The sequence below is a fragment of the Apodemus sylvaticus genome, chromosome 4, assembly GCF_947179515.1.
Source record: "Apodemus sylvaticus chromosome 4, mApoSyl1.1, whole genome shotgun sequence".
NCBI lineage: Eukaryota > Metazoa > Chordata > Mammalia > Rodentia > Muridae > Apodemus > Apodemus sylvaticus.
The window spans coordinates 78,503,730-78,528,171 of record NC_067475.1 but is presented as its reverse complement, the minus strand read 5'-3'; the positions used below and the strand labels follow the sequence as shown (position 1 = coordinate 78,528,171).

Here is a 24,442-nt window from a genome sequence, read left to right as displayed (position 1 = left end):
AGAATCACATCAAAGAAAGCCTCACCTTATTTGAGAGGTATCTAAGATACATCACTGCTCCACCCGGCCACTCTGCCCCAGTGCTATGAGCCATCCCCGACAGCCCTTATGCAGTTTAAAGCATTTATTTATTGGCTAGTAGTCTGTCTCCCCTCCCCCCCCATCCCTGCTATACTAACATCCACAGATGGGAGAGGTCCCATCTGCTTGACTCCCACTGTGTCCTCCAGGTCTGTCACTGGCCAGTGTCACAGTGAGAACGCCACAGAAGCCTTCCCAGAAAACCCCACTGCTCTGTCAACTTTGCTGAGCTTGCAAAGTCACCTAAGAGCGGGGTCACGAGAATCCCCAGCAGAGGGCCTTGTGGGATTCGAAAGAAAGCAGTAAGCGCCAGGTGGACCCTTGGGGGTGGTTATAGGGAATTTTGCCAGCAGGACTGCAGTGTACCCTCATGGTGGTCAGCAAGGCAAGATCACTCTCCCTGGTGCCTTGGTCAAGAGTGAACTGGGGACGATGTCCCCATGATGGCTGAAGAACTCCCCTGTGCTCAGGCTTCCGTGTGTTTATCAATGTGGTTGGTCAACGACAACCTAACCAAGTTTATTAATTAGTGCCTAGAATTGTTCATTGTTTTGTGTTTGGATTTGCAGAGGAATATGTGTGAGAAACTGAGATACCCTCTAGCTTTTAACTCTCACAGGGTTCCTCCCTCTTTCCCACAATCTAGGCCCCACCTTCAAGCTCTGGCTCTGAGAATATACCTAAGATTCTCGTCAATAAAATACAAAGAGGAAGGGACTGTATCACTGCCGATCAGCCAGCCTCTCTACTGAAGCCGGTACACCAACAGTGTGAACGGACCAACAATTGATCAGGAAAAAGAAACGGACGACCTAGGGGAGGGAAGTGGTGGGGGCAGTCCTGGGGAAGGGACTGTGTGGGGTGGGGCTGCCTACTGGGTGCGTCTCTTTTCTATTCTCTGGCTCCCGCAGATAAGACCAGCAGTTAGGGCCCGCTCTCTCCTCCCAGTCTCTGGTTCTCGCAGCCCCAGCCCCACGCTTTGGAAGCATGTCTGTCCAAGAGAACGCTCTACCCCAGCAGCTCTGGCCATGGATCTTTAAGTCCCAAAAAGACTTAGCAAAGTCTGCCTTAAGTGGGGCTCCAGGAGGTAAGAAGAGGAAGGGACGCCACTGAACCGAGAGGAGAATTAGGGTAGAATTGGCATTGGGGGTGGAGGCCTTGGGGGAAGGACGTCCTTTCCAGCCTCACCTCTGTCAAATACAGACCTGATGGAGCCTTTGATCCAGGCTCTGCAGACAGGCCAAAGGGAGTCCAGCAGCATGGATACCACGGGGCACTCCCGTGGTTCCTGGACTCTGGCCCCGAGTGTACATTGGCAAGAGAGATGCTAGCTGGTTACACTTTAACCAGGACTGAGCTCTTCTGAGCCAGGTCCCATCCCACTGACAAAGGCAGTGTATAAAGCAGACCCTCAGACACAGACAGCAGGTACGTAGCAGAATGGAAGGTGCTTCTAAACAGGGTGCTCTACTGAGCTGGGCTGGGTCAAGCTACAGGATCCCCCACACACACACACCCTCCGCCCGGGGGAGGGCAGGGGAGCGGAGGGGAGAGGGCAAGCCAGAGAGTTGCCTGGAGCTTTATGGAAGTAAACAAGAAAATTAGGAAAAGTAACTTAGTGATTCCAGGCCTAGATAATGAGATGCGGGCTTGAAAGAGGCCTCTGGGAGCGCTGGGGCTGAATGGTCTGCAGGGGGCGGGCTGGGGGAGGGTCTCTGTAGCCAGGATCTGGACTAAGCTTGGAGCTAGACCTAGATTTGAATCATCTTCCTTGGAGGATGCATTTTTCTCGGACCACATATTTTCTTTCCTTACTTGTAAAGTTGGGATAGAGCACTGGTAACAGCCTGCTCCACAGGACCCTGGAGACTAAAGAAAGTAATGTGTGTGATACTCAGCTTGAAGGAAGGCCTCACACGAACTGGAGGCCTGAGTGTTCACAGGGCTCACTGGCAGGAAGCCCATGGGGGCCAGGCTGGTGTCTGTGCAAGATCCTGATTCCCCATCTACCACAGGGCCAGCAGGATACCTGCGGCGTGCCAGTGTGGCTCAGTTGACCCAGGAGCTGGGCACTGCCTTCTTCCAGCAACAACAACTGCCCGCAGCTATGGCAGACACCTTTCTGGAACACCTCTGCCTTCTGGACATTGACTCAGAGCCGGTAGCCGCCCGAAGCACCAGCATCATCGCCACCATCGGTAAGACCACCCAAGCCTGCCACCCGGGGGAAGCCACCGGGGCACCCATCTGCATGGCTCAGGTGTCTCCTCACTTTTCTATCTTTGCCTTGGTCATTCATTCAACAAATACTTGTGAGATTTGCAGATGGCTGTGGGGTTGGGTTTTGTTTTGTATTGTTTTTTATTTGCATATATATATATATATATATATATATATATATATATATATATATACATACATGCTTTTTTTTGAGACAGGGTCTTTCTATGTTGTAGCTCTGGCTGTTGGACAGGCAGGCCTCAAATTCAGAAATCCACCAACCTTTGCCTCCTGCGTGCTGGGCTGGGATTAAAGGCTTGCACCACCTTGTTCCATTTGAGGCTGGGTCTTTGAGACAGGGTCTCAGGTAGCTAGCCTTGGGCACTTTCAAGCTTATTTTATAGCCCATATTATACCATCTTAGCCTGGTGAGGTCATAGGTATGTGATACCACACCTAGCTTAACAAGTGCTTGTTAAGTACCTGGAAGACAAGGTTTGGAATTGGGGGTAGACCAGGAAATAAACAAGTAAGGGCAGTCAGTCTATGGGACAATAAATACTAAGCAATAATTTATTAAAATGTTCTAATTCAGAGTCAGGTGTGGCGGCCCAAGCTTTTAATCCCAGCAGTTTGGAAGCAGAGGCAAGTGGATCTGGATCAGGATCTCTATGAGTTTGAGGCTAGCCTGGTCTACATAGTGAGTTCTAAGATAGCCAGAGCTACATAAAACCTTGTTTCAAAAAGACAAACAAAACAAAACAAAAAACAAAAAACAAAAACAAAAAACCCCAGCTACCCCAGCATGTTAGAAAGTCTAAGGAGAGGGGTCGTCAGGAGCATGAATGGTCAGAGTGAGCAGGAGGAAGGCGGTGTTCCTGAACGGGGAGCTTGGGACAAGGTGCTGGGCTCCCAGGTCACCCCACACTCTGAATGCCTAGGACGGAGGATTGCTAAGAGGTTGAGGCCAGCTGGGGCTACAACATGAAATCCTGTCTCAAAAAAACAACTATGGGGCCGGGCGGTGGTGGTGCACGTCTGTAATCCCAGCACTTGGGAGACAGAGGCAGGCGGATTTCTCAGTTGAGGCTAGCTGAGAACAAACAAACAAACAAAAAACAACTATGACAACAAAATCACAAAAGTGCAACTGGGGATGTAGCTAGTTGGTAGAGGGTTTCCCTTCCCGGAATGAAGCTCCAGAAATCACATAAAGCTGTGGTCTGGAACATGTCTGTAATACCAGCACTGGGCAGTGCAGGCAAGAGGGCCAGAGGTTTAGGGAATCAAGTTTGAGGTCAGTCTGAAAATAAAAAATAAATAAATGAAGGAGGAGGAGGAACAGAGGGAGGAGGAAGAGGAAAAAACAAAGAAGAAGACAGCGAGGAAGCAGGAGGAAGAGCTCCGTGCCAGTGCCCAGATCCGAAGGAAGCCTGGCCCTGGCTGCCTCTCTACCTGTGGCCTTACCTGCCTCAGCCTCCGCGAGGGGGTTGCAGCCTTGTCCCACTGCACCTGGGTGCTCTGGTTTTTCTTTTCTTTTGGGCTTTTCAGCTTGTTGATGGAGGGTCTCTTGCCCTCCCCAGACTAGACTACTGTAACTCTTCACTATTCTGCTTCTCATGCCCTGTACCCCAGGCTAGACTACTGTAACTCTTCACTATTCTGCCTCTCATGCCCTGTACCCCAGGCTAGACTACTGTAACTCTTCACTCTCCTGCCTCAGTTCTCCATTGCTGAGGTGACAGATGAACATGAGGTGCTGAATGAGGCGAGGGCAGGGCTCAGCTTCTATAGTGTGGAAATTACAGACATGAGCCACACTCACTGATTCCTATTCATTCATTCATTCATTCATTCAAAACAGAGTTTCTCCCATGTAGCCCTGGCTGTCCTGGAACTATTCTGTAGACCAGGCTGGTCTTGAACTCAGAGATTTGCATGCCTCAGCCTCCAGAGTGCTAGGATTAAAGGTGTGTGCTGCCACCACCGCCACCGCCCAGCTACTGATTCCCATTTTACATCTCCACCACTCTCCTAACTCTTGTCCTTGGATGTGGAGCGTGTGACTCATGGGGTCTACCAGGAAATTCCCATGGCTCCACCTTCAAACAATGCCTGTAGAATGTTCCACTTCTTACCACCCAGCCACTGTGACCTGAGAGCTAATGACTGTTGTAAATTCGAGGCCAACATGGGCTAAACAGAGACCCTATCTCAAAAATAAATAAGAAAAAGGAAAGGTGTCATCTACACACAGATGGCCTTCTGAGTATGAGGACAGTTGGGATCACAGAGGGGTAAAGGTAGAAATAAAAAGAGCTGAGGACCACACAGACACACACCACAACACACCTAATATGCATGCATCACACACACACATACACACATACACACACACACACACACATACACACACACACACACACACACACACACACACGCATACACACACATGTACACACACCACTCATAGATCACACACTTGTACTACACATACACACATCCTGCACATACACTACATATATACCACACACACACACAACATACATATACAATATACATACCACTCACACATACACACATATACCACACATACACATTTCACACATATACACCATACACACACAATACCACACACATACGCACATACCCCTCATACATCACACATGCATACACCATACACACACCACTCACATTACACACATACTACACATGCACACATACACAGCACACACACTGTACATGCACACACATACATACACGCACACACATCACACACATATACCAGTCCCCACACTCATGGCTCAGCAGATAAAACCTTGTCATGGAAACTGATGACCTGAGTTTAATCCCTGAAACCCGCATGGTGGATTCTGACCACTAAAAAATAAAATAAAATAAAAGGGATTCAGTCCAGCCTAGGCTGTGTGAGACCGTTTCAAGGAGAAGGAGGGTGGGTACGTAGGTGAGCTGACAGAGTGCTGCCTAGTTTGCATGAAGCCCTGTTCTCTGTGCTTGGTCCCTAGTGCTGCATAAATTGGGCATAGCAGAGCACCCTTAACGCCAGCACACAGAGGAGGGGAGGACAGGAGAACCAAGCCAAGGTTATCCTCAGAAACAGAGCAAAACCAAGGCTAGCCTGAGTTACAGGAGACCCTGTCTCAGAAGGAAGGACTGACAGGAAGAAGGGTGGAGAATGGACTGTGGCTAGGCGCTAGAGTGCTTACTGGGCCCCATCTCCAGAGCAGCCCAAGAGGGGGCGGGGGAGAGGAGGGGAAGGAGGAGCGCCCTTCAAAGGCCGCTGCTGGCCGCTGCAGGCCTAAGAGGACAGAGGGGAGAGCCAGCAGCAGGCCTAAGAGGATGGAGACTGCAGTAACCTCCACAGTGTGGCACTTAATGTCAGGGCACTTGCTAACAAAAGTACCTAAATCCTGGCTGAGATTAGACATCCCGTGAACTGCCTTCCCAAGGGGGTGTATACTGGTTGGAGTGGGCGAAAAGAGTTTGTGAGTGGAGGAACTTCGAAGGACTCCTGGGTGGGGGTGTCTCTCCCGTCAGGTTTGGGAAGACCGTCTTAGTGGGCTCTCTGGTTCCAGGCCCAGCCTCACGCTCTGTGGAGCGCCTCAAGGAGATGATCAAGGCAGGGATGAATATTGCACGACTCAACTTCTCCCACGGCTCCCATGAGGTGCGGGGGAAGTCAGGAGGGTGGAGCTGGAGAATTCCCCAGGGCCTGGCCACTTTGCCTTATAATCCCAGTTTTGTTCTCTCTCTCCTCTCTCCCCTCTCTCTCTCTCACTACTAGTACCATGCACAGTCCATCGCCAACATCCGGGAGGCGGCTGAGAGCTTTGCAACCTCCCCACTCAGCTACAGGCCTGTGGCCATCGCCCTGGACACCAAGGGACCCGAGATACGCACCGGAGTCCTGCAGGGGGTGAGAAGCCTCGGGTCTGCGCCGTCTGAGGCCAGGAGGAGTGCGCGAGCCCTGGCATGGGAGAGAGGGTCAGCGCTGATCAACGCTGGTCAGGGCCCAGATGCGAAACTCAGGCCTATCTACCTGCCCCACCCCCGTCCAGGGTCCAGAGTCAGAGGTGGAAATCGTGAAGGGTTCACAGGTGCTGGTGACTGTGGATCCAAAGTTCCAGACAAGGTGCGATGCAAAGACGGTGTGGGTGGACTACCACAATATCACCCGGGTCGTTGCAGTGGGGGGCCGCATCTACATTGACGACGGGCTCATCTCCTTAGTGGTGCGGAAAATCGGTAAAGAAATGCTCCCTGACCTTATGAAGCACTCTCAACAGGGCACCTTCTCTTCGTTTGGTTTCTATGTTCTGTCTGCTCTAGATCACCCACACCTTCCCCTAGGGGTGTCTGCTTCCCCACCTGTCCTAGTGGTCCCTGCTGTCACCATGGGTTGGGGGCTGGACATTTGATGCCTTTTGTTGATATGTGTGGGGTGCGGTAAAGGGCTCAGAAGTCCCAGATTTCTTGAGGATCCGAGCTTAAGAGTCCCTTCTGCCACGCCTATATCCCCGGCTCAGCCTTGACAGACACTGGCTCTGTCTACACCCGCAGGCCCCGAGGGACTGGTGACCGAAGTGGAGCACGGTGGCATCTTGGGCAGCAGGAAGGGTGTGAACCTGCCAAACGCAGAGGTGGACCTGCCTGGGCTGTCTGAGCAAGATCTTTTGGATCTGCGCTTCGGGGTGGAACACAGTGTGGACATCGTCTTTGCCTCCTTTGTACGGAAAGCCAGTGACGTGGTGGCAGTCCGGGATGCCCTGGGGCCAGAAGGACAGGGCATCAAAATTATCAGCAAAATCGAGAACCATGAAGGCGTGAAGAAGTGAGGCTTGGTCTTTGGTCCCAGCAGCCCCTGTATCCCTTTGCCCTTGGTCTTTGGTCCTGGCAGCCCCTGTATCCCTTTGCCCCTCGTCTGCATGCTAGTTCCCGGCATCTCCCGGCTCTGCCCTAGCCTGGATTCCTCCAACTACCCAGGTTTGATGAAATTCTAGAAGTAAGTGATGGCATCATGGTGGCACGGGGTGACCTGGGCATCGAGATCCCGGCAGAGAAGGTTTTCTTGGCTCAGAAGATGATGATTGGACGCTGCAACCTGGCCGGCAAGCCCGTCGTGTGTGCCACACAGGTCTGGAGTGAATGAACCTTGGGCTGGGCTTTGAGGGTGCTGAGTGACCTTAGATATGCTGCTGTCTGCTGTCTGGTCACAAATGACAATGACATGAACTTTTGGGGTCTCCATGCAGGTGCCAGAGAAATAAGAGTGGGCAGGGTCCCCAGTCAGAATCTGACTTCTACAGTCTTGACATCCCTATGTGTCATTCAGATGTTGGAGAGCATGATCACTAAGGCTCGACCAACTCGGGCGGAGACGAGCGATGTGGCCAATGCCGTGTTGGATGGGGCTGACTGTATCATGCTGTCTGGGGAGACCGCCAAGGGCAGTTTCCCTGTGGAGGCCGTAAAGATGCAGCATGCGGTAGGACCTCTGTCATGGAAAGCTGGTGGGCCAGGGACACAGACCCCTCTGGAACCCCAATGACTCCACTCAACCGGATCTGCAGATTGCTCGGGAGGCGGAGGCTGCTGTGTACCACCGCCAGTTGTTTGAGGAGCTACGCCGGGCAGCGCCGCTGAGCCGTGACCCAACTGAAGTCACTGCAATTGGAGCCGTGGAGGCTTCCTTCAAGTGCTGTGCGGCAGCCATCATTGTACTGACCAAGACTGGCCGGTGAGAAATGTACTGGAAACAGGGCTTTGGGCAGGGGCGGCTGACACTCTGGGTGATTAAAAAAAGTATTGCTTTAGGGCAAGAAAAGAGATGGCCAGGAGAGGCGGCTCTTGGGCGCTCTAGAGCTTGGGAGCTCCAGGGCTGCAGCCAGTCAGTGAGCTCCTGGGACCCAGCAGGTGATGACCTAAGCACCGTGCCTTAGGGCTTGAAGAACTGGTACTGACAAGTCTTCACCGGGCTGAGGTGTTGCTGAAGAGCCCAATAAGCCTGAGAGCTGAGGATTTTTCTCTCAAACTTAGCAGTGAGACCCTAAGTAACTTGCTGGGGCCTCACAAGCCACTCCTGGCTCCGTGGGTCTGTGTGAGTTTTCTTTTCTTTTCTTTTGCTTTTGCTTTTTCGAGACAGGGTTTCTCTGTGTAGCCCTGGCTGTCCTGGAACTCACTCTGTAGACCAGGCTGGCCTCAAACTCAGAAATCCACCTGCCTCTGCCTCCCGAGTGCTGGGATCACAGGCGTGCGCCACCACGCCCGGCTTGTTATTATTTTTATGTGTGCACGTCCGGCCCCGGGGCCAGAAGAGGATGTTGGCCCCTCTGGAGGTGGAGCTCCAGGCAGTTGTTAGGGCTTTGATGTGGGTGGTTGGAGCCAGCGCGGGTCTCTCAAAGAGCAAGGAGAGCTCTTAGGACTGAGCCATCTCTCTAGCCCAGGTTTTACATTTACCTCATTAGTATTATTTTTTAATATGGATTGACATTTTGTCTGCTTGTATGTCTGAGCACCATTTGTACCTCTGGTGCCAGTGGAGGCCAGGAGAGGGCGTTAGGGCCCCTGAGACTGGACTTAAAAACCATTGTTAGCTGCTGTATTGGTGCTGAAAACTTAACCCAGCATGTGTTCTTAATAGCTAAGCCATCTCTGCAGCATGGTGGGTGTCCTTAATTCTTAGTGAGAAAGACAAAGATCAGAGAAGAATAGCTTACCATAATTCAAACTCTTGTTTCTTGGGTCAACGCTCTGAGCTAGCCTGCTCTTCCTCATACAGCTCAGCTCAGCTTCTGTCTCGCTACCGACCTCGGGCCGCTGTCATCGCTGTGACTCGCTCTGCCCAGGCTGCCCGACAGGTGCACCTGTCCCGAGGAGTCTTCCCCTTGCTCTACCGTGAGCCTCCAGAGGCCGTCTGGGCGGATGATGTGGATCGAAGAGTCCAGTTTGGCATTGAAAGCGGTGAGCCGTGCCCTCTGCTCCCTGCCTGTCTCCTTACCCTGACTCCAAAGTTCCGCCTGTCCTCACTGGTCCAAGAGTTTTCTAGGAATCACTAAGATGGAAGTGTCTTGGACTCTAAGCAGAGAGGGTAAGCTGAGAGGAAAGGAGGGAGAACCGGAACCCTGAGAAGTCTCTGCTGCTGTCCACAACCTAGTAGGACAGAGGAGCAAGGGGGGTGGGGCACAAAGCCAGGAGAGCTGAGACTAAACTTTTTTTCTTTTAGTTTTTGGAGATAGGGTTTCTCTGTAGTCCTGGCTGTCCTGGAACTCACTCTGTAGACGAGGCTGGCCTTGAACTCAGAAATCCGTCTGCCTCTGCCTCCCAAGTGCTGGGATTAAAGGCGTGCGCCACCACTGCCCAACTGGAACTAAATTTATAGTTGTCATGGCCACACTTGTCCTCATCCCACATAGGTGCAAAGGCTTACTGTTTAAAATCAGTACACAGCATTCTTCCACACACACATCCCTCAACCCACGGCCTCAATTTCCTTTTCCCCTATAGGATAGGTGGCCTTGAGGTGGTGGGTGGAGATGGCTGACCTAGCTTCTTCAATGACTGTCACCTTTTTCCCCACCAGGAAAGCTCCGTGGCTTCCTCCGTGTTGGTGATCTGGTGATTGTGGTGACAGGCTGGAGACCTGGCTCCGGCTTTACCAACATTATGCGGGTGCTGAGCATCTCCTGAAACGCCTCTCCCCTTTCTGACCTAGTTGCGCCCCATTTCTTTCAACCCGCACCCCTCCCACAGTCCGACATCTGCCATCCTGGTGCTTCACACAGGCCCCGAATGTCTGTGTCCAATTATACACTGGCCACCCAGCAGCATCAATTGTATATCCCTGTCTCGATCCGCTCAGCTGGACTCTAAGATGCCCTGAGCCTTTAATCCCAGCCCAGCTGGTTAATTCGATTCCTCCCGGGTCCCGATCATTAGAACGGGGGGAGTGAAAACATGGTGATCTTTTCCAATTGCCATTATTTTAAAACACTCTGTCCTCTGATAGAACTCTCAGGACCAGTTCCCTAGCAAAGTGGCGTATCCTGATGGCCTCAAGTCAGGGCACAGTACTCCTTCAAGGCCCAGCTCCACGCTTTAGGGATGGCTGGGGTAGATGGGTGCTGGAGAGAACTAAGCCAGGCTGGCTTTTTTTTTTTTTTTTAAATACAAGGTCTCTCTGTATAGCTCTGGCTGGCCTCAAACTCCTAGAAATCCTCCTGCCTGAGCCTCCTAAGGGTAGGACCACAGGCATGAGCGACCAGCTGGACTTTAGGTAGTCTTATTTTCTTACCGACTCCACAAACCATGGAGCTGAGCTTACAAGCCATTAATCTGGCTGGTCTCCTGCCCACTGAGCTGCTGGGTCAGGTGATCCAGAAATTCTTCCACAACCACCTTGTTCCCACATACAGATCAAAAGCAAAAATGAATCTTTTCTTTTAAACCCAACTGTTTAGGTGCAATTATAAAAACAACTCCAATAGGCCAAGAATCCCAGAACCTCCCACCCAAGGAGATGTGTGATCCTGGCCCCACCCATCAATACTACAGTGTACTTCTGAAGGGGGACAGGGAGGGTGGGCAGGGGATTATTCTTGTCCTTGAGAGAGTGGACAGGCTGCTGGCCCACCCCTCCTAGATTTGGATGTCCAGGCCCCCCTCTGGTGAGGCCCCCCTCTTCTGCACCAACAGCAAAACCGAGATGAGGAAAAACAGTGCTCAGTGCTCCTGCTGCCTTCTTTCCACTCCCTCAACCCGGAGAGGCTGATACTGCTGCTGCTGGCAGTGTGTAAGGACCACAAAGATGTCCCCAGTCTGCTGTCCCCAGCCCGCCTACCAGAAGGTGGGGAGGACAGATAAAGGAGTAACAACGTGAATAAGTCAAATTAGCAAATGAATTCATAAAATTAATAAATGACTGAATAAATAAGACAAAGAAGGAAAGATAAAAGGTCACATGAGGATCCAGTCCCTTGCCCCCTACCTGGGAGCAGCTAGACTGGCACAGTAAGGAGGTGCCCAGTATCCATCAGCTTTAGGGGCAACACCACTGAGGCAGGGGGCACAGTGAAGAGCAGCTTCTAGTTTACAAAGGTAGGGCTTCCACACAGGAGCTGCAGAGGGAGGGCGGACTACAGTGGGCAGATACTGGTTCTCACTTGGTGTAGACAAGGAAGGCCCTCACGTGGCGGTGAGAAGGTCGGTGTTCACACCCAGGGCTCTAGACATCTGTTGGCTGTACTAGATAATTGACAGTACCCAGCTACAACAAGGGCATGGGAAGACAGGACACACTGGGCACAGCCCGCAGGGTCACTGACAGGGAGACAGCCATCTAGTTACTTGGCAGTGATGGAAGCAGCAAGTACTTGTGCTTAATAAAGGCAGGGCTGTGGGCCCCGGCCTGCGCCTGGTAGGACCGTGGCCTGGGGGGCACCCTTGTTTAAGGGCTTTGAGTCACTTCTACTTGGCAGTGGATATGCAGTACCTAGCACAATGCCTAGCATAGGCACTGGGTACCTATGACAAATGGGTATGTGATTAGGATTAGCAGGTTGCAGCTGCTTTGAGCTGAGGACACAGAGAACAGCTTTGTGGTGGTAAAGGGCAGTATGTTAGATCCCCCACAGCCTTCCCCAAGGGGCGTCTACCCTCAGGCACGCATTATTGTGTGCCAATTGCTAAGGCCAGTGTAACCTAGGATTTCACATGTTGGCAGAAATTTGGGGACCTCTAGGGGTAACTGGCTCAGGCACTGATGACCTGGATGGCTGGACTGTCCCTGGAGGCTTGGCCAGGAGCCCCGAGGGGGGCAGGCGCTCACTTCCAGAGCCTTTGCGCCTAGGAGAGCCATCCCCTGTTGCTCGCTGAGGCAGAGAGGGTTGAGAGGCAGAGAGGGGGCGTCCCCGAGGTCCCAGCCTCCGAGCACCTCCTCCTGGGGGAGGGCCCAACAGAGATACCTGGGAACGCCCTGTCCGGGACAGACTGGCATGAAGGGTTCGGGCGGGTGGAGCAGGCAGGCGAGACGTGGACGCCCAGGGTCCCCGGGCCAGCAGAGGACCTGCTCGGACAGGCACCAGTGGGGAGGCTGGGGAGCCTGCTGAACGTCTAGCAGATCGAGCCAGGAGGACGGCTGGAGAATCAGGGGAGAGGGGCAGAGCGCCTCGCTGGGGAGTCAGGGCTATGGCCACGTTGGAGGTCACAGCGGCTGCCTGCAGAGGCGCGTGCACCAGTGGTTCCCACAGCACTGGCTTTCCACTGAGTCGAGCTCCTGTGCCAGGAGCCAGGCCCCGAATACCACGAGCCATGTCTCTGTCGTGTTGTACCAAATGCTGCTCCATGACGCCGCCGCTGCTGCCCGGACTCGGCTCAGAGCGTTTCCGCTGCAATATCGAATTCTTTTTGCCTACAAGTTGTTCCAGGACCAAGAAGTTAGGAAAGGGAAGGAACCTAAGATGGAGGCTGGATAACCACAGTGTGAGGGAGTCTGAGGGGTAGGGGATGGGAACTCAGACATGGAGGAATGCTTGGCAATAGAAGCAGGAAGGTGGTATCAATGAAAAATGGTGAGGTTGAGAACTGGTACCCCGGAGGACACGGGGAATGAGGGTCTGGGGAGACAGCTCCACGGCTATTTCTTGCTAGGTTTAAGACGACTGCGCAACAGTGCTAAGAGCCTGCTGGAGGCATGGCCTGGGTCTGTGTGGGGTGGGGTGTGGCGCCAAAGCACTAGGGCTTGGCTCCTTGTTGTGAAAATGAGATGAGGCCCAGCCAGGACCCAGAGCAGACAAGAGTAGACAGGCCTCACCAATGCGCCGTAGCCGGTCCATGGCCACCGTCTCGAAAGCCCTGCGCATCATTGGGAACTCCTCAAGCACCGCGTTGAAGTGGTCCACGCTGAGTGAGTAGAGGCGACAGTAGGTGTCAGCCCTCACGCTGGCTGTCCTCCGACCTCGAGTCAGCAGGCAGATCTCTGCAAAAGTGGGGAAGAGGCTCGGAGTCCCCATTCCCAGAGCTTCCGCCCCCAGTTAGGCCTGCAGCGGCTAACCCAGACCCAGCAGCCTCTGATCCGTCCTTAGACCTGGGAGGAATGAACGTTGCCTGGTGTAAGGTCCCTAACTGCTCTAAGCGCTGTCTGTCTCCATACCTGCACATCTGGAAGGCTGCTCCCCTTTTTATGCTCTCCAGACAAACAAGTTTGCCAGCCCCAGATGTTCTCAGTTACTCTACACATTAACTCCAAGCCCAGTCCTAACTCTCTGTCCCAGGGTGTACCCTACTCCTGACTTGGGAGGAGAAAAGCAGGCTAAACAGACAAAGCGGGACTAGGGGAGTGCTTGGAGGTAGGGGGTGCTGAGGCTGTTGGATGGCTGTGTGAACCTTAAGTCACTCTGGGCAGTGGCTGACCACACTTCTTCCAAGACAGCCCCACAAAGCCTATATCTGTGGAACAGCCCTGCTTCTTCCTTGGGTCCCCTCAACTCACAGGAACCTTGCATTTTGTCACTAATAATCCTACAGGGTTGCTGGCCCAGTAGCTTTGCAGTCTGGCCATGCACTAGACTCTCCTGAGAATTTTTTAAAAAAATGAAAGAAAAAAAATAAATAAACAAGCCACCCAGTGTGGTGGTGCAAGCCTTTAATCCTAGCCCTTGGAAAGCAGAGGCAGGGGGATGTCTGCCTGGTCTAAATAGTGAGTTCCAGGACAGCCAGAGCCACATAATAGACCTGGTCTCAAAATATAAAATAAAATAAAATAAAATAAAATAAAATAAAATAAAATAAAATAAAATAAAATAAAATAAAATAAAATAAAATACAGAGCTTCAGGCCTGGATCAGACTCCATGAGGTTTGGGTAAGGGCTGTTCTGCGATTTTTGTGACACCTGCAGGTGGGGCCCTGACCCTAGGAAACAACTGCAGTCTGTACAATGTACATGACCCCCCCCCACCTTCCCAGAGGCCTGCTGACCCCCAAAGTAGGATCCATCAGTGAGGCGAGTGTCCCGGGCGCCCCGTGCCAGCACACTGAGCAGCCCGTGTTGGATGAAGTACATCTTCCTGCCCACGGAGCCCTCACGCACCACCAGGTCCCCTGGTTGGAAGACCTCAAAACGGAGCTTGGTGAGCACTGCGGTGACGAAGCTGGGGTCAGCGTGAGCAAACAGCGGCATGTGGGCCACCAGGCCTCGGCAGGTGAAGTTAATAATCTCCTGGACATAGGAGGGGCCTATCAGACAGGCTCCGCCCCCTGCTAGAAAATGGCCCCCACCAAGCTCAACTGTCTCCAGAAAACCCATCCACCTATCAAGATCACTCCATGGATGGGGATGCTACAACCTGTGTGGGGACCTCCCTGAGAACCTGCTTTCCAGACTTTCCACCATGGCATCCTACAGTCCCTTTCGGATAGCCTTTGCTCCCAGAAGACCTTGCACAGAAAGCCAGCCGCCTCCCCTCAAACGCTTGTCCTCCCTCCCACGGAGGCCTCTGATAATCACTCCCTGTAACCCAGAAGCCCAGATCCTAGAGAGCCCCTCCCACAAGGTCCAGCCCGGCCCCACCTCCCGAAGTGGCTCGCTCAGCTCCCCCAGGATGCTTTCTTCATCAAACATCTTGCCCTGGTATCGATGCTCGTAGTACTCGTGGATGCGCTGCCGCGTGTCGGCTGGCAGCTTGTGGAAGGACATGTACTGCTCCACCTGCTTGTACTGGAGAGGCAGCACCAGTCGCCGGGAGGAAAAGGATGTGGAGACATGGGGCCAAAACAATGGGGACGGGGGTATGCAGAACAAGTCGGACCCAGAGGCGATAAACGTGGTATACACAGAACCACACGGGATATATGGATCATGGTGGAGACAGGGAAGACTGCAGTTACGGAAAACCCCGAATGCGGCTGAGGAGGGGAGGGTCCAAGGACAGAGGCATAGGGACAGTCACAGATGTGTTTCACACAGGTGGATGGGACAAATGGAGCGAGACAGGAAAGGACACAGGGGCCATCAGAACAGATCGCCAGCCCTTCTCCAAGCCCACCCCTCCCTTCTCCCGTCCCTGCTGACCTTCTCCTGGTACTGTCGCCGGGAAGAGTCCAGGGACTGGATGAGGGCAGTGGCGTGACCGATGAACATGGCATAGCACGTGGCGCCCACAATCATGCTGAGCATGGTGAGCCAGACGTCAGGCATGCCCACCGGTGCCTGCTGCCCGTAGCCAATGCACAGCATGTGACTCATGGCCTTGAACAGGGCGTGGGAATACTGGCGGCCCCACGAGTGGTTCTGGGGGGCAGAGTATGTTGCAGAACGGGGCTTGGGCCCCTCCGAGACGCCTTCTCCACCTGCCCCCCTTTTCTCCCTTTCAGTTCTCTGTGTCCCCCTTCTACCTCAGGCCTTCTTCCTCTCGGCAGTCATTTGCTTGGTGTGTGAAGCAAAGGGAGTTTGCTCCATTGGTGGGGAGCCTTGTTTTTGCCTAGGTTTCCCGCTTTGCCTGATCCCTCTACCACATAAGCACTGTCTCCATCAGGGTTTTTCTCCTCCCGCAGTCCCATCTCCTCTACCTTCCTCCTTCTGGATCATCTCCTACCTGCTCCTCCCTACAACTACCCCAGTTGCTCAGGCAGAGGAGCCCTTAAAAGGCCCAGGAGTACCAGAGCTGGGGTGGGGGTGGGGGCTTCTCACCACCATGCGGTTCATGGAGACCCAGCAGTCGGAAGGGAAGTCCTGCAGCATAGGGACCAGGAACTGCAGACAGCCATCCCAGTGACACAGCAGCAGCATCATTCCGATGAGGTTGAAGATGCGAACCACTGCACTGGCCAGGTCGTAGGTCATGTGAAAGATCTGAGGAGTCCGAGGAGGCACTGCTATGGACAGGAACCCCTCTCTGCTGGTCCCCTCCAGCCTTGCAAATTTCCCTTGACCCTCTCTCTCCTTTTCCCAGAATCTCTGAATTAAAAAAACTAAAAAAAAAAAAAAAAAAAAAAGTAGCCATTAACCTGGCCCTAGTGTCAAGTGCCTGTAATCCTAGCTACCAGGGAAGCTGAGGCAGGAGGATCAGGATCAGAAGTTTAAGGTCAGCCTAGGCAACTTTTTTTTCCTTTCAAATTAAAAAAAAAAAAAAAAAAAAAGAGCCAGGTATGGCGGTGCACGCCTTTAATTCCAGCACTTAGGAGGCAGAGAGGCAGGTGGATCTCTGTTCAAGGCCTGGTCTACATAGCAAGCTCCAGGACAGTCAGGACTAGATAGAGATACCCTGTCTCAAAGAACAAATTTTATGAATATGGGTGTTTTGCCTGCATATATGTGTGTCACATGCATGCCAGGTGTTGTTGGAGGCTACAGGGTGTCTGATCCCTTTGAACTAGAGTTACAGACAGTTGTGAGCACGTAAGTGCTGGAATCTGAATTTGGGTCCCCTGGAAGAGCAGCCAGTGCTCCTAACTGCTGAGCCATTTCTCCAGGCCCCAGCATGAACGATTTAGTAAGGTCCTATCTCAAAATAAAAAGGGCTGGATAGCCGGGTGGTGGTGGCACATGCCTTTAATCCCAGCACTGGGAGGCAGAGGCAGGCAGATTTCTGAGTTCGAGGCTAGCCTGGTCTACAGAGTGAGTTCCAGGATAGCCAGGGCTACACAGAAAAACCCTGTGTGGAAAAACCAAAAAAAAAAAAAAAAAGAGCTGGATAACACTGTCTGAATATACACCGAGCCACTAAACCCTGTTGTTCTATTCATACCCAATCCTCCAGTCAAGAATCAGCTAACCCTCAAGTGTTTGCCCACAGCTCTGTATCCCGCGCCCCCGCCCCCCCCCCCTCCAGGCCTCGGTCCCGGAACCCTCCTTTTGGGCCTGCTTCTCTCCCACCAACTTTGCAAAGAATTCACACTTGGAAGCCTCAGGCATCTTCCCCACCCCCATAGAACCCCCAGGCTTCCACCCATAGCACCTTTCTGAGGAGTCTGACAAGCCCCCTGCCCACCTCCCCACCCCACCTCCTCCCACTGGTGTATGTAGCGGATGAGGCGGGAGAGGCGGAGCAGCCGCAGCAGGCTAAGGATCTTAGTGAATCGGACGATGCGCAGGGCCCGGGCCGTTTTGTAGACCTCAGCATCTAGTCGTGGTTCCAGCTCTACCACTAGGAAGATATAATCCACAGGGATGGAGGAGATCAGGTCAACCAGGAACCAGGTGCGCAGGTACCGTGTTCGGATGGCCCTTGGGGCCAGCAGGATCTCGGCACCTTCCTCCACCACGATGCCAGTTCGGAAGTTGAGCACCAGATCCAGCAGGAAGAAAGTGTCAGAGAGGACATTGAAGACAATCCAGGGTGGGGAGTTCTCCTCCTTGAAGAAAGTGATACCCACAGGCAGTACTATGAGGTTCCCCACCATCAGCAGCAGCATGATCAGATCCCAGTAAAACCTAAAGCGGGCACGGGATAGAGAGCAAGACTGGGTCACACTCCTGCAGCTCGATTCACAGACGGTAGTCTGAGACAGCCCAGAGTGGTCAAGATCACAAACCCACAAAAACATCATTTAAATCCACTGAGAGCGAAAACTGGAACCACCATTTGTGGTTCAATAACAGCATTATTTGACAGAGGTAAATATTTACACTCTGGGCAACTCTGTTCCCTTGTGTAGAAACACCCAATGGTGTTGTTGGAATTAACGGTTTAATAAACCCTTATAAAAGACACATGATCCAGATATTTTATTTGTAAGGCAGACGCCTGGATTGGGCAGATGTAGGGCTCTTCTAGCTTATCCCCAGCTTTGAAGCCCCCTGTTACTTGCTGTTTCTCCTGGCCCTGCAGTTCTGGTCCATGGCGGCTTCCTCCCCTGTCCATCATCCTTCTCTCTTCCTCTTCTGCAACCCCCTCTTGAACCTCCAGTCCCACCTTACTCCCTCCACTGCCCAATCCCAGGCTCCGGCCTTTCATTGACCAGTTACATTGGGGAGAAGGTTCACGCGGCATCACTTGAGTACATGGGCATTGGCTCCTGGGGGCAACCACACCTTGGAGAAGCAGTTTTAGCTATAGGATACAAGCAGCATCACACTGACCCATTATATAATGGGAACATGCACTCCAGGAAATATAACCAGTAATGTTGAGAGCAGGATTAAACTTGGAAACAACTCAAATGTCCACCAGTAGAAAATAGAGACAGCTGGAGACAGAGTTCATCGGCTAAGAGCATTGGCTGCTCTTGGTGAGGACCTGAGTTCAATTCCCAGCACCTCCATAGCAGTTCGGAACCGTCTGTAACTCTGGTTCCTTCAGATCTGATGCTCACTTTTGGCCCCAGGGGCACCAGGCAAACAGAGGGTACATACACATACATGTAGACAAAACACACACACAGAAAAAAAGTGATACGTAAGGCATAATACATAGAGGTAAATATATCCATAGCTTGGAACACTGTGCAGCAGCATACATGAATCTCACATTTGAATAAAGAAGAGATCTGTCTTTATTTTATATACGTGGGTATGTTTCCCTAACATATGTAGGTACCATGTGCTCACAAAGGCCAGAAGACATTATCAGATCCCTAGAACTGGGTTCCAGAAGGTTGTGAGTCCCCGTATGTAGCTGGAGACCAAACACAGATCCTCCACAAGGGTGGCTAGTACTTTTTTTTTTTTTAAATAATTTTAATTTCTATTGAAAATAGATATTTTTTCATACAGCATGTTCTGATCATGGGTTTCCCTTCATCAACTCCTTCCAGATCCTTTTCTCCTCCCACCCACTGAAACCCACATTTTCTTTCTCTTTTTCATTAGAAAACAAACAGGTAGAGCCGGAAAGATGGCTCAGCAGTTAAGAGCACTGGCTGCTCTTCCAGAGGTCCTGAGTTCAATCCCCAGCACCCACATGGTGGCTCACAACTGTCTGTAGTGGGATCTGATACCCTCTTCTGGGCTGTCTGAAGACTGCTACAGTGTACACATATACATAAAATAAAAGTTTTCTTCTTTTAAAAAAAAAAAACAAAAGAAGGACTGTCTTTGTTGAAGGAAGTGGGCTCCTCAGTGTGGGCTTTAAAGTTTCAAAAGTCCACACCAGGCCCAGCTTCTCTTTCTGTGTGTCAACCAGTGAAACAGGGTGCAGCTCTGGGAGACTGCTTCAGTGCCATGCTCCCTGCTGGGATGATAATGGACTAAGTCTCCAAAACTGTCAGTCAGCCCCCAATGAAGTGCTTTCCTCGATAAGCTGCCTTGGCCATGCATGGTATCTCTTCACAGCAATAGAACAGTGACTAAGACAGAGAGTTTAGCTGGATGTACATGGCGTTATTTTATTCCTACATTTCTTTAGCAGAGCAACAGTATTTGTTTTCCTCATAGTTCCATGGCCTATCTAGTCTCAGGTTCTTGGCTTCTAAGCAGTGTCAGGCATGGGCTGCACCTCATGGAGTAAGCCTTAGGGCTAACGAATCACCGAGTTGTTGGTTACATCCACAACCTTTGTGCTGCTATTGCCCCAGTGTATCACACAGGCAGGCAGGCAGGCCATCACTGTAGATCACAGGGTTTGTAGCCGGGCTGGCCGTTACCTTTCTCTTCTGGTGGCATGCAAGACCTTTCAGTACCATGAACACTAGTCAGCAGGAGGGGGTAAAGACTGCCGTTAACCACTGAGCTGTCTCTCCAGTCCCTGAGTCTCACATTTTTAGCATTGAGCAAAAGAAGCAAGAGGCACAATGGTGGGCTGCAGAGATGACTCAGGGGTTGGGGGTGGGGTGGGGTAAGAGCACTGGCTGTTGAGTTCAATTCCCAGCAACCACATGGTGGCTCACAACCACCTGTAATGGGATCCGATGCCCTCTTCTAGTGTGTCTGAAGACAGGCAGTGCACTCACATACATAAAATAAATAAATAAATCTTTTAAAAAAAGACTCAATGGCACAAATCAGACGAGTCCATGTACACAAAGTTCCAAAATGGACACAGAAAAGTGGTGAAACTTTTTTAAGCCTTTCTATATTTAACTATTATTATCATCATCATCATTATTATTGTGTGTGTCCATCATATGTGATGCATGTGGAGGTCAGAGTGTTACCTGTGTGCTCCTTTCTCTCCTCCAGTGGCTGAATTGAGATGACTGGGTTTATGAAGCAAAAACCTTTAGCTGCCATGTTTGCTATCTTACCACCCCAGCCCCCCCCTTTTTTTTAGTTTTTTCGAGACAGGGTTTCTCTGTGTAGCCCTGGCTGTCCTGGAACTCACTCTGTAGACCAGGCTGGCCTCGAACTCAGAAATCCACCTGCCTCTGCCTCCCAGAGTGCTGGGATTACAGGCGTGTGCCACCACCGCCCGGCTTAATACTATTTTTTTATTTACAAGTTAGAATGAAGAAACAAAAAACAATGGCCCAAAGGATCAAAGAGGCAAATAACTAAAACCCCTAAATGAAGAGAGGAAGGGAAAAGGAAAGAGAGCAGAAGAAGAAGAAGAAGAAAATCAAAGTTAAAAAATAGCACAGAGATTCTTCTGCCTCCCCCACAGAGAATGAGGAAATCAAAGACATAGTGATATATTAGCATGCCTCTGTGTGTGTGTGTGTGTGTGTGTTGACAGGTTCCGTACCACAGAATCTAGCGTGTAGGAATAAAGGCATGGTTCAGTGGTAAAGCATGTGCCCGGCATGTTTGAGGATCTAGTTTCAATTCCTAGCACATTTCACCCACCTGTGAAAAGTGAGAATAGTGCATCTGAGAGAAGATTGTGAGATTAAGCCAGGTGGTGGTGGTGCACACTTTTGTTTCCATTGCTTGGGAGGCAGAGGCAGGTGATTTCTGAGTTCGAGGCCAGCCTGGTTTACAGAGTGAGTTCCAGAACAGCCAGGGCTACACAGAGAAACCCTATCTCAAACAAAGCAAAACAAAACAAAACACAACAACAATAAACACACCAAAAAAAAAAAAACCCAAAAGTCAAACAAACAAAAGCAAAAAACACACATGCACACTGGCTGGAGAGCTGATTTAGTGGTTAAGGACTTCTGGCAGAAGTCCCAGGTTCAGTGCCCAGCACCCACACGCCAGTTCACAACCATCTGTAGCTCCAATGCCAGGGCATCTGCCCCACGCCTCTGATCTCCTCAGTCACTGCATGCATATAATACACAGACTTATATGCAGGTAAAAAAACATTCATACCCATAAAATAAATCTAATTGTTTCTAAAAGTAAGCACGAACACAGCTGCATACACACCCACAAACACACCCACAAAACAAACAAATACAACACACACACACACACACACACACACACACACACACACTGGCATCAAGATTGCTTTGTAGTTTTCTAAAACTACAGAGCCTCTGCAGACCTCACTGGGTTGCCGGGCACAACGGTGCTGTCTAAACCGCAGCTGTTGCTATAGTGCGCCCCATCCTCTTCCTATCCCCAGGTCTCTCTTTCTAGTCTAGGCTGCCCTTCCCTTCTCTGTCACCCCACTCCATTCCTGTTCTCCAACATGGCTAGAACAGGGATGCTGATCCCCTGTGGGGGTAGGGTGGGAAGAGGCTATCCTGCACTCATCTAACCTGGGCCCTTCAGGGATACCCACCCCCCTCCACAGCACTCAGATGGCTGAGAACATAGAGGACTTCCCTCCTCCAGGCTGCCTGTGCCTGTGGAGATGTGCAAGGGCAAGCCTCACCGCCTCAGAAGAAGCTGTGTAGATATGAGGTCAGAAGGGAAGCAGAGGACAACATTCAGAGAAAAAAAAAAAAAAACCAAAACAAAAAAAAAAACAAGCCACTGGAGCCCACATGATGGTTTCAGGGCTAATCCCAGCATAAGTCCCTGACACCGTCCCTTCTGATCCTGATTGCAAAAATCAATCCTCTCAATCTCCGGGGGTGGGGGGGAGATCATTAGTTCCCAAGCCCAGACCCACCCCTGAGCGCCCCTCAGACTTGAATGCTTTAGCTCAGCAACAAACTCCTGATGTTTCTTCCTCTCCTTCCACAGCTGCAGAGGAGAAATCTTGCACTGTGAGATGCTGGGAGAGAGGAGGAAAGGTTGGCCGCGCCGCGCCATCAGAGCATCTTCACAGCCTGACTCACAGGCAGTCACAAGCCCAGCGGGTGATGTGGTAGAGGACTACGAAGCAACAGAACTCTGAGGGGGATATAGCTTCTGGGGCTATGTCTAAGGGTGAACTGGGGCAGGGGAGGGGATATGAGAGTTAAATAATAAAGAGGACTGGAAAGAACAACGGGGAGTAGAGGAATATTTACAGGGAGTGAGTGTTTGAGAATGGGAGATACTGTCTGGGCCTCCGACTGTGCTCCCAGGCTCCAGAGACACCTCATTTCTTCAACTGAAAGCTGTCCTTCACCGTCCCCAAGGGCAGGGCTGATTTTCTCCCCTAGCGACCTTGATGTGGACGTACAGGCTGAAGGGGACTGTGAAATGGCTACATCCCCACTCTCTGTCCCTTTTCTACGGGAAACACCTGGGCGGTGGCCGAGCCCCTGCTTTCCTCCCGGATCTTTCTGAGTACCCGCCCCGCCGCATTCCGCCTTCAGCACCACGGACAGCAAACAGAACTGCGGACCCGACTGACCCCGGTCCTTCTCCAGCGTTCCTAGTGTCTCTAGTACTTCAGCGTCCCTGATCTGTTCTGCTGAATTGGGCAAGCGCTTGGTGTGTGGGTAAAGCGTGATAGAGAGTGGAACTAGGCTTCTTCCTCAGGTCTCCCAGCTTTGAGGGATAATATAATTTCCCACACCCCCAGAAAACAGTACTGAAAACAGGCAAGGTTTCCAAACTCCGATACTCTCTATGGTCCATGAGGGTCCTTCCTGCATTGGGTGCACCGAGTCCTCGGAGATCACCTGGAATTTGCTGTCCCTTTATGTTTCCCTAAGCTGACAAAACATAGAGGACCTCGGGGAAACCCGCCTAGAAATTCCCAGGCTGGGTTGGAGGAGGTGACTCTGCAGCTCCACCCGGCCCGGCCGGTAGCACTGGTGTCCCTCGCTCTCCCCGTTGAGCCCCCCGTACCGGAAGTCGCTGTAGGGGTGGATGATCCAGGCCCCGGCGGACTTCACCCTCTCCTGCTCGATTTCCACGGCTTTGTGGCTGCCGAAGACTCGGAGAGAGAACTTGTTGACCGTCGGCTGCAGCAGCGTCCCGAGCTGGCGCCTCTTCGGCTCGGGCACAGACTCCGGCGCCCCACCTGAGGCCGCGCGGGCCTGGGCGGGAGCCGCAGGAGGCGTCTCGCGTGCAGGGGTCGCCGCTTCGCCAGCCCCCGCCGCCGGCCGCGCCTCCTCCTCCATGACCACCCTCACTCGTAGGGCCTCCCCAACCGGTCCATGGCCATGGCGGGCGCGCAGGTGCCTGGGAGCGCAGCCCAGGCAGGGGAGCTCCGACCCGCGTGCGCCCCGGGCGCAGGGGGCGTGTGCAGCTGCGCCCCCTGGCGAGGGCTGCGTGAGACCGGGCGGGGCGGGCCGCTGGCCCAACTGCAGCCCACACTTCCCGAGAGGGCGTGGCTTGGGGGGGCTGTGTGTGTGTGTGTGTGTGTCCCCGCGCGCGCGCGCGCGCGCGCGCGCGCACATGGCTTGCTTCTGGAGGCGGGAAACTCATTAGGGTATCTGCAGTCGGGGGACCCGTCGGGGGTCAGGGACAGAATAGGAAGCACAGGGACTTCTGTTCTGATCATTTCAGACCTTTCTCAGCACTCTCCTAGGTCTCTTGCTAATGACAGAGATCCTCTAAACTGCTTTCTGTAGTATGTTTTTCCTAATTCGTTAAGACAACCTGTATCAAAACCGTTCACTGAGTAGTACATACTAAGGATACAAAACTGTGTTCAAAAATCTTAGCTAAGTCAATGGTTCATCTCAACAAACAGATCAACACCCAAGGCAATACCATACTACAAGCCTTTCTGTGCTTTAAGTGTAGAACATCTTAGCCTCTTCTTCTTTCCTCTTCCTACAGTCACTGCCTTAGATAAATCCTCATAATCTCCAGCTAAATTATTTCAGAAAGTTTACCTTTTGTTTTTGTCATTGTAGCTCAGGCTGGTCTTGAGCTTCTGATCTTCCTTCCTCTGCATTTCAAGTGCTGGGAT

General features: G+C 52.0%; 2 protein-coding genes across 2 annotated transcripts; one reads left to right on the top strand and one right to left on the bottom strand.

Annotated features, from left to right (window-relative positions):
- The first annotated feature begins 988 nt into the window (after positions 1–988).
- Positions 989–10,770, top strand: Pklr (pyruvate kinase L/R). Its single transcript, XM_052180079.1, has 11 exons — positions 989–1,168; positions 2,097–2,279; positions 5,898–5,989; positions 6,107–6,238; positions 6,381–6,567; positions 6,883–7,153; positions 7,306–7,456; positions 7,655–7,807; positions 7,893–8,059; positions 9,101–9,282; positions 9,902–10,770. The coding sequence occupies exons 1-11, from the start codon at positions 1,069–1,071 to the stop codon at positions 10,006–10,008; spliced, it is 1,725 nt and encodes a 574-aa protein (XP_052036039.1). The 5' UTR covers positions 989–1,068; the 3' UTR covers positions 10,009–10,770.
- A 432-nt stretch (positions 10,771–11,202) lies between these two features.
- Positions 11,203–23,750, bottom strand: Hcn3 (hyperpolarization activated cyclic nucleotide gated potassium channel 3). The gene is made up of 8 exons (XM_052180077.1): positions 23,371–23,750; positions 17,319–17,748; positions 16,006–16,167; positions 15,388–15,606; positions 14,887–15,033; positions 14,295–14,535; positions 13,130–13,294; positions 11,203–12,727 (listed from the first exon to the last, which is right to left on the bottom strand). Exons 1-8 carry the CDS (start codon positions 23,643–23,645, stop codon positions 12,027–12,029), a joined length of 2,340 nt encoding a protein of 779 aa, XP_052036037.1. The 5' UTR covers positions 23,646–23,750; the 3' UTR covers positions 11,203–12,026.
- Between the last annotated feature and the right edge of the window lie 692 nt (positions 23,751–24,442).

Bases quoted from the DNA above. Each gene is read 5' to 3' on its own strand.
- Pklr (XM_052180079.1), top strand. From the start codon at position 1,069: ATGTCTGTCCAAGAGAACGCTCTACCCCAGCAGCTCTGGCCATGGATC. The intron at 7,457-7,654 runs GTCTGGAGTGAA...TGTGTCATTCAG, and splicing joins CCGTCGTGTGTGCCACACAG to ATGTTGGAGAGCATGATCAC. The intron at 9,283-9,901 runs GTGAGCCGTGCC...TTTCCCCACCAG, and splicing joins CCAGTTTGGCATTGAAAGCG to GAAAGCTCCGTGGCTTCCTC.
- Hcn3 (XM_052180077.1), bottom strand. From the start codon at position 23,645: ATGGAGGAGGAGGCGCGGCCGGCGGCGGGGGCTGGCGAAGCGGCGACC. The intron at 16,168-17,318 runs GTGGGGTGGGGA...CGGACTCCTCAG, and splicing joins ACATACACCAGTGGGAGGAG to ATCTTTCACATGACCTACGA. The intron at 15,034-15,387 runs GTCAGCAGGGAC...CTGCCTCTCCAG, and splicing joins GGCGACAGTACCAGGAGAAG to TACAAGCAGGTGGAGCAGTA.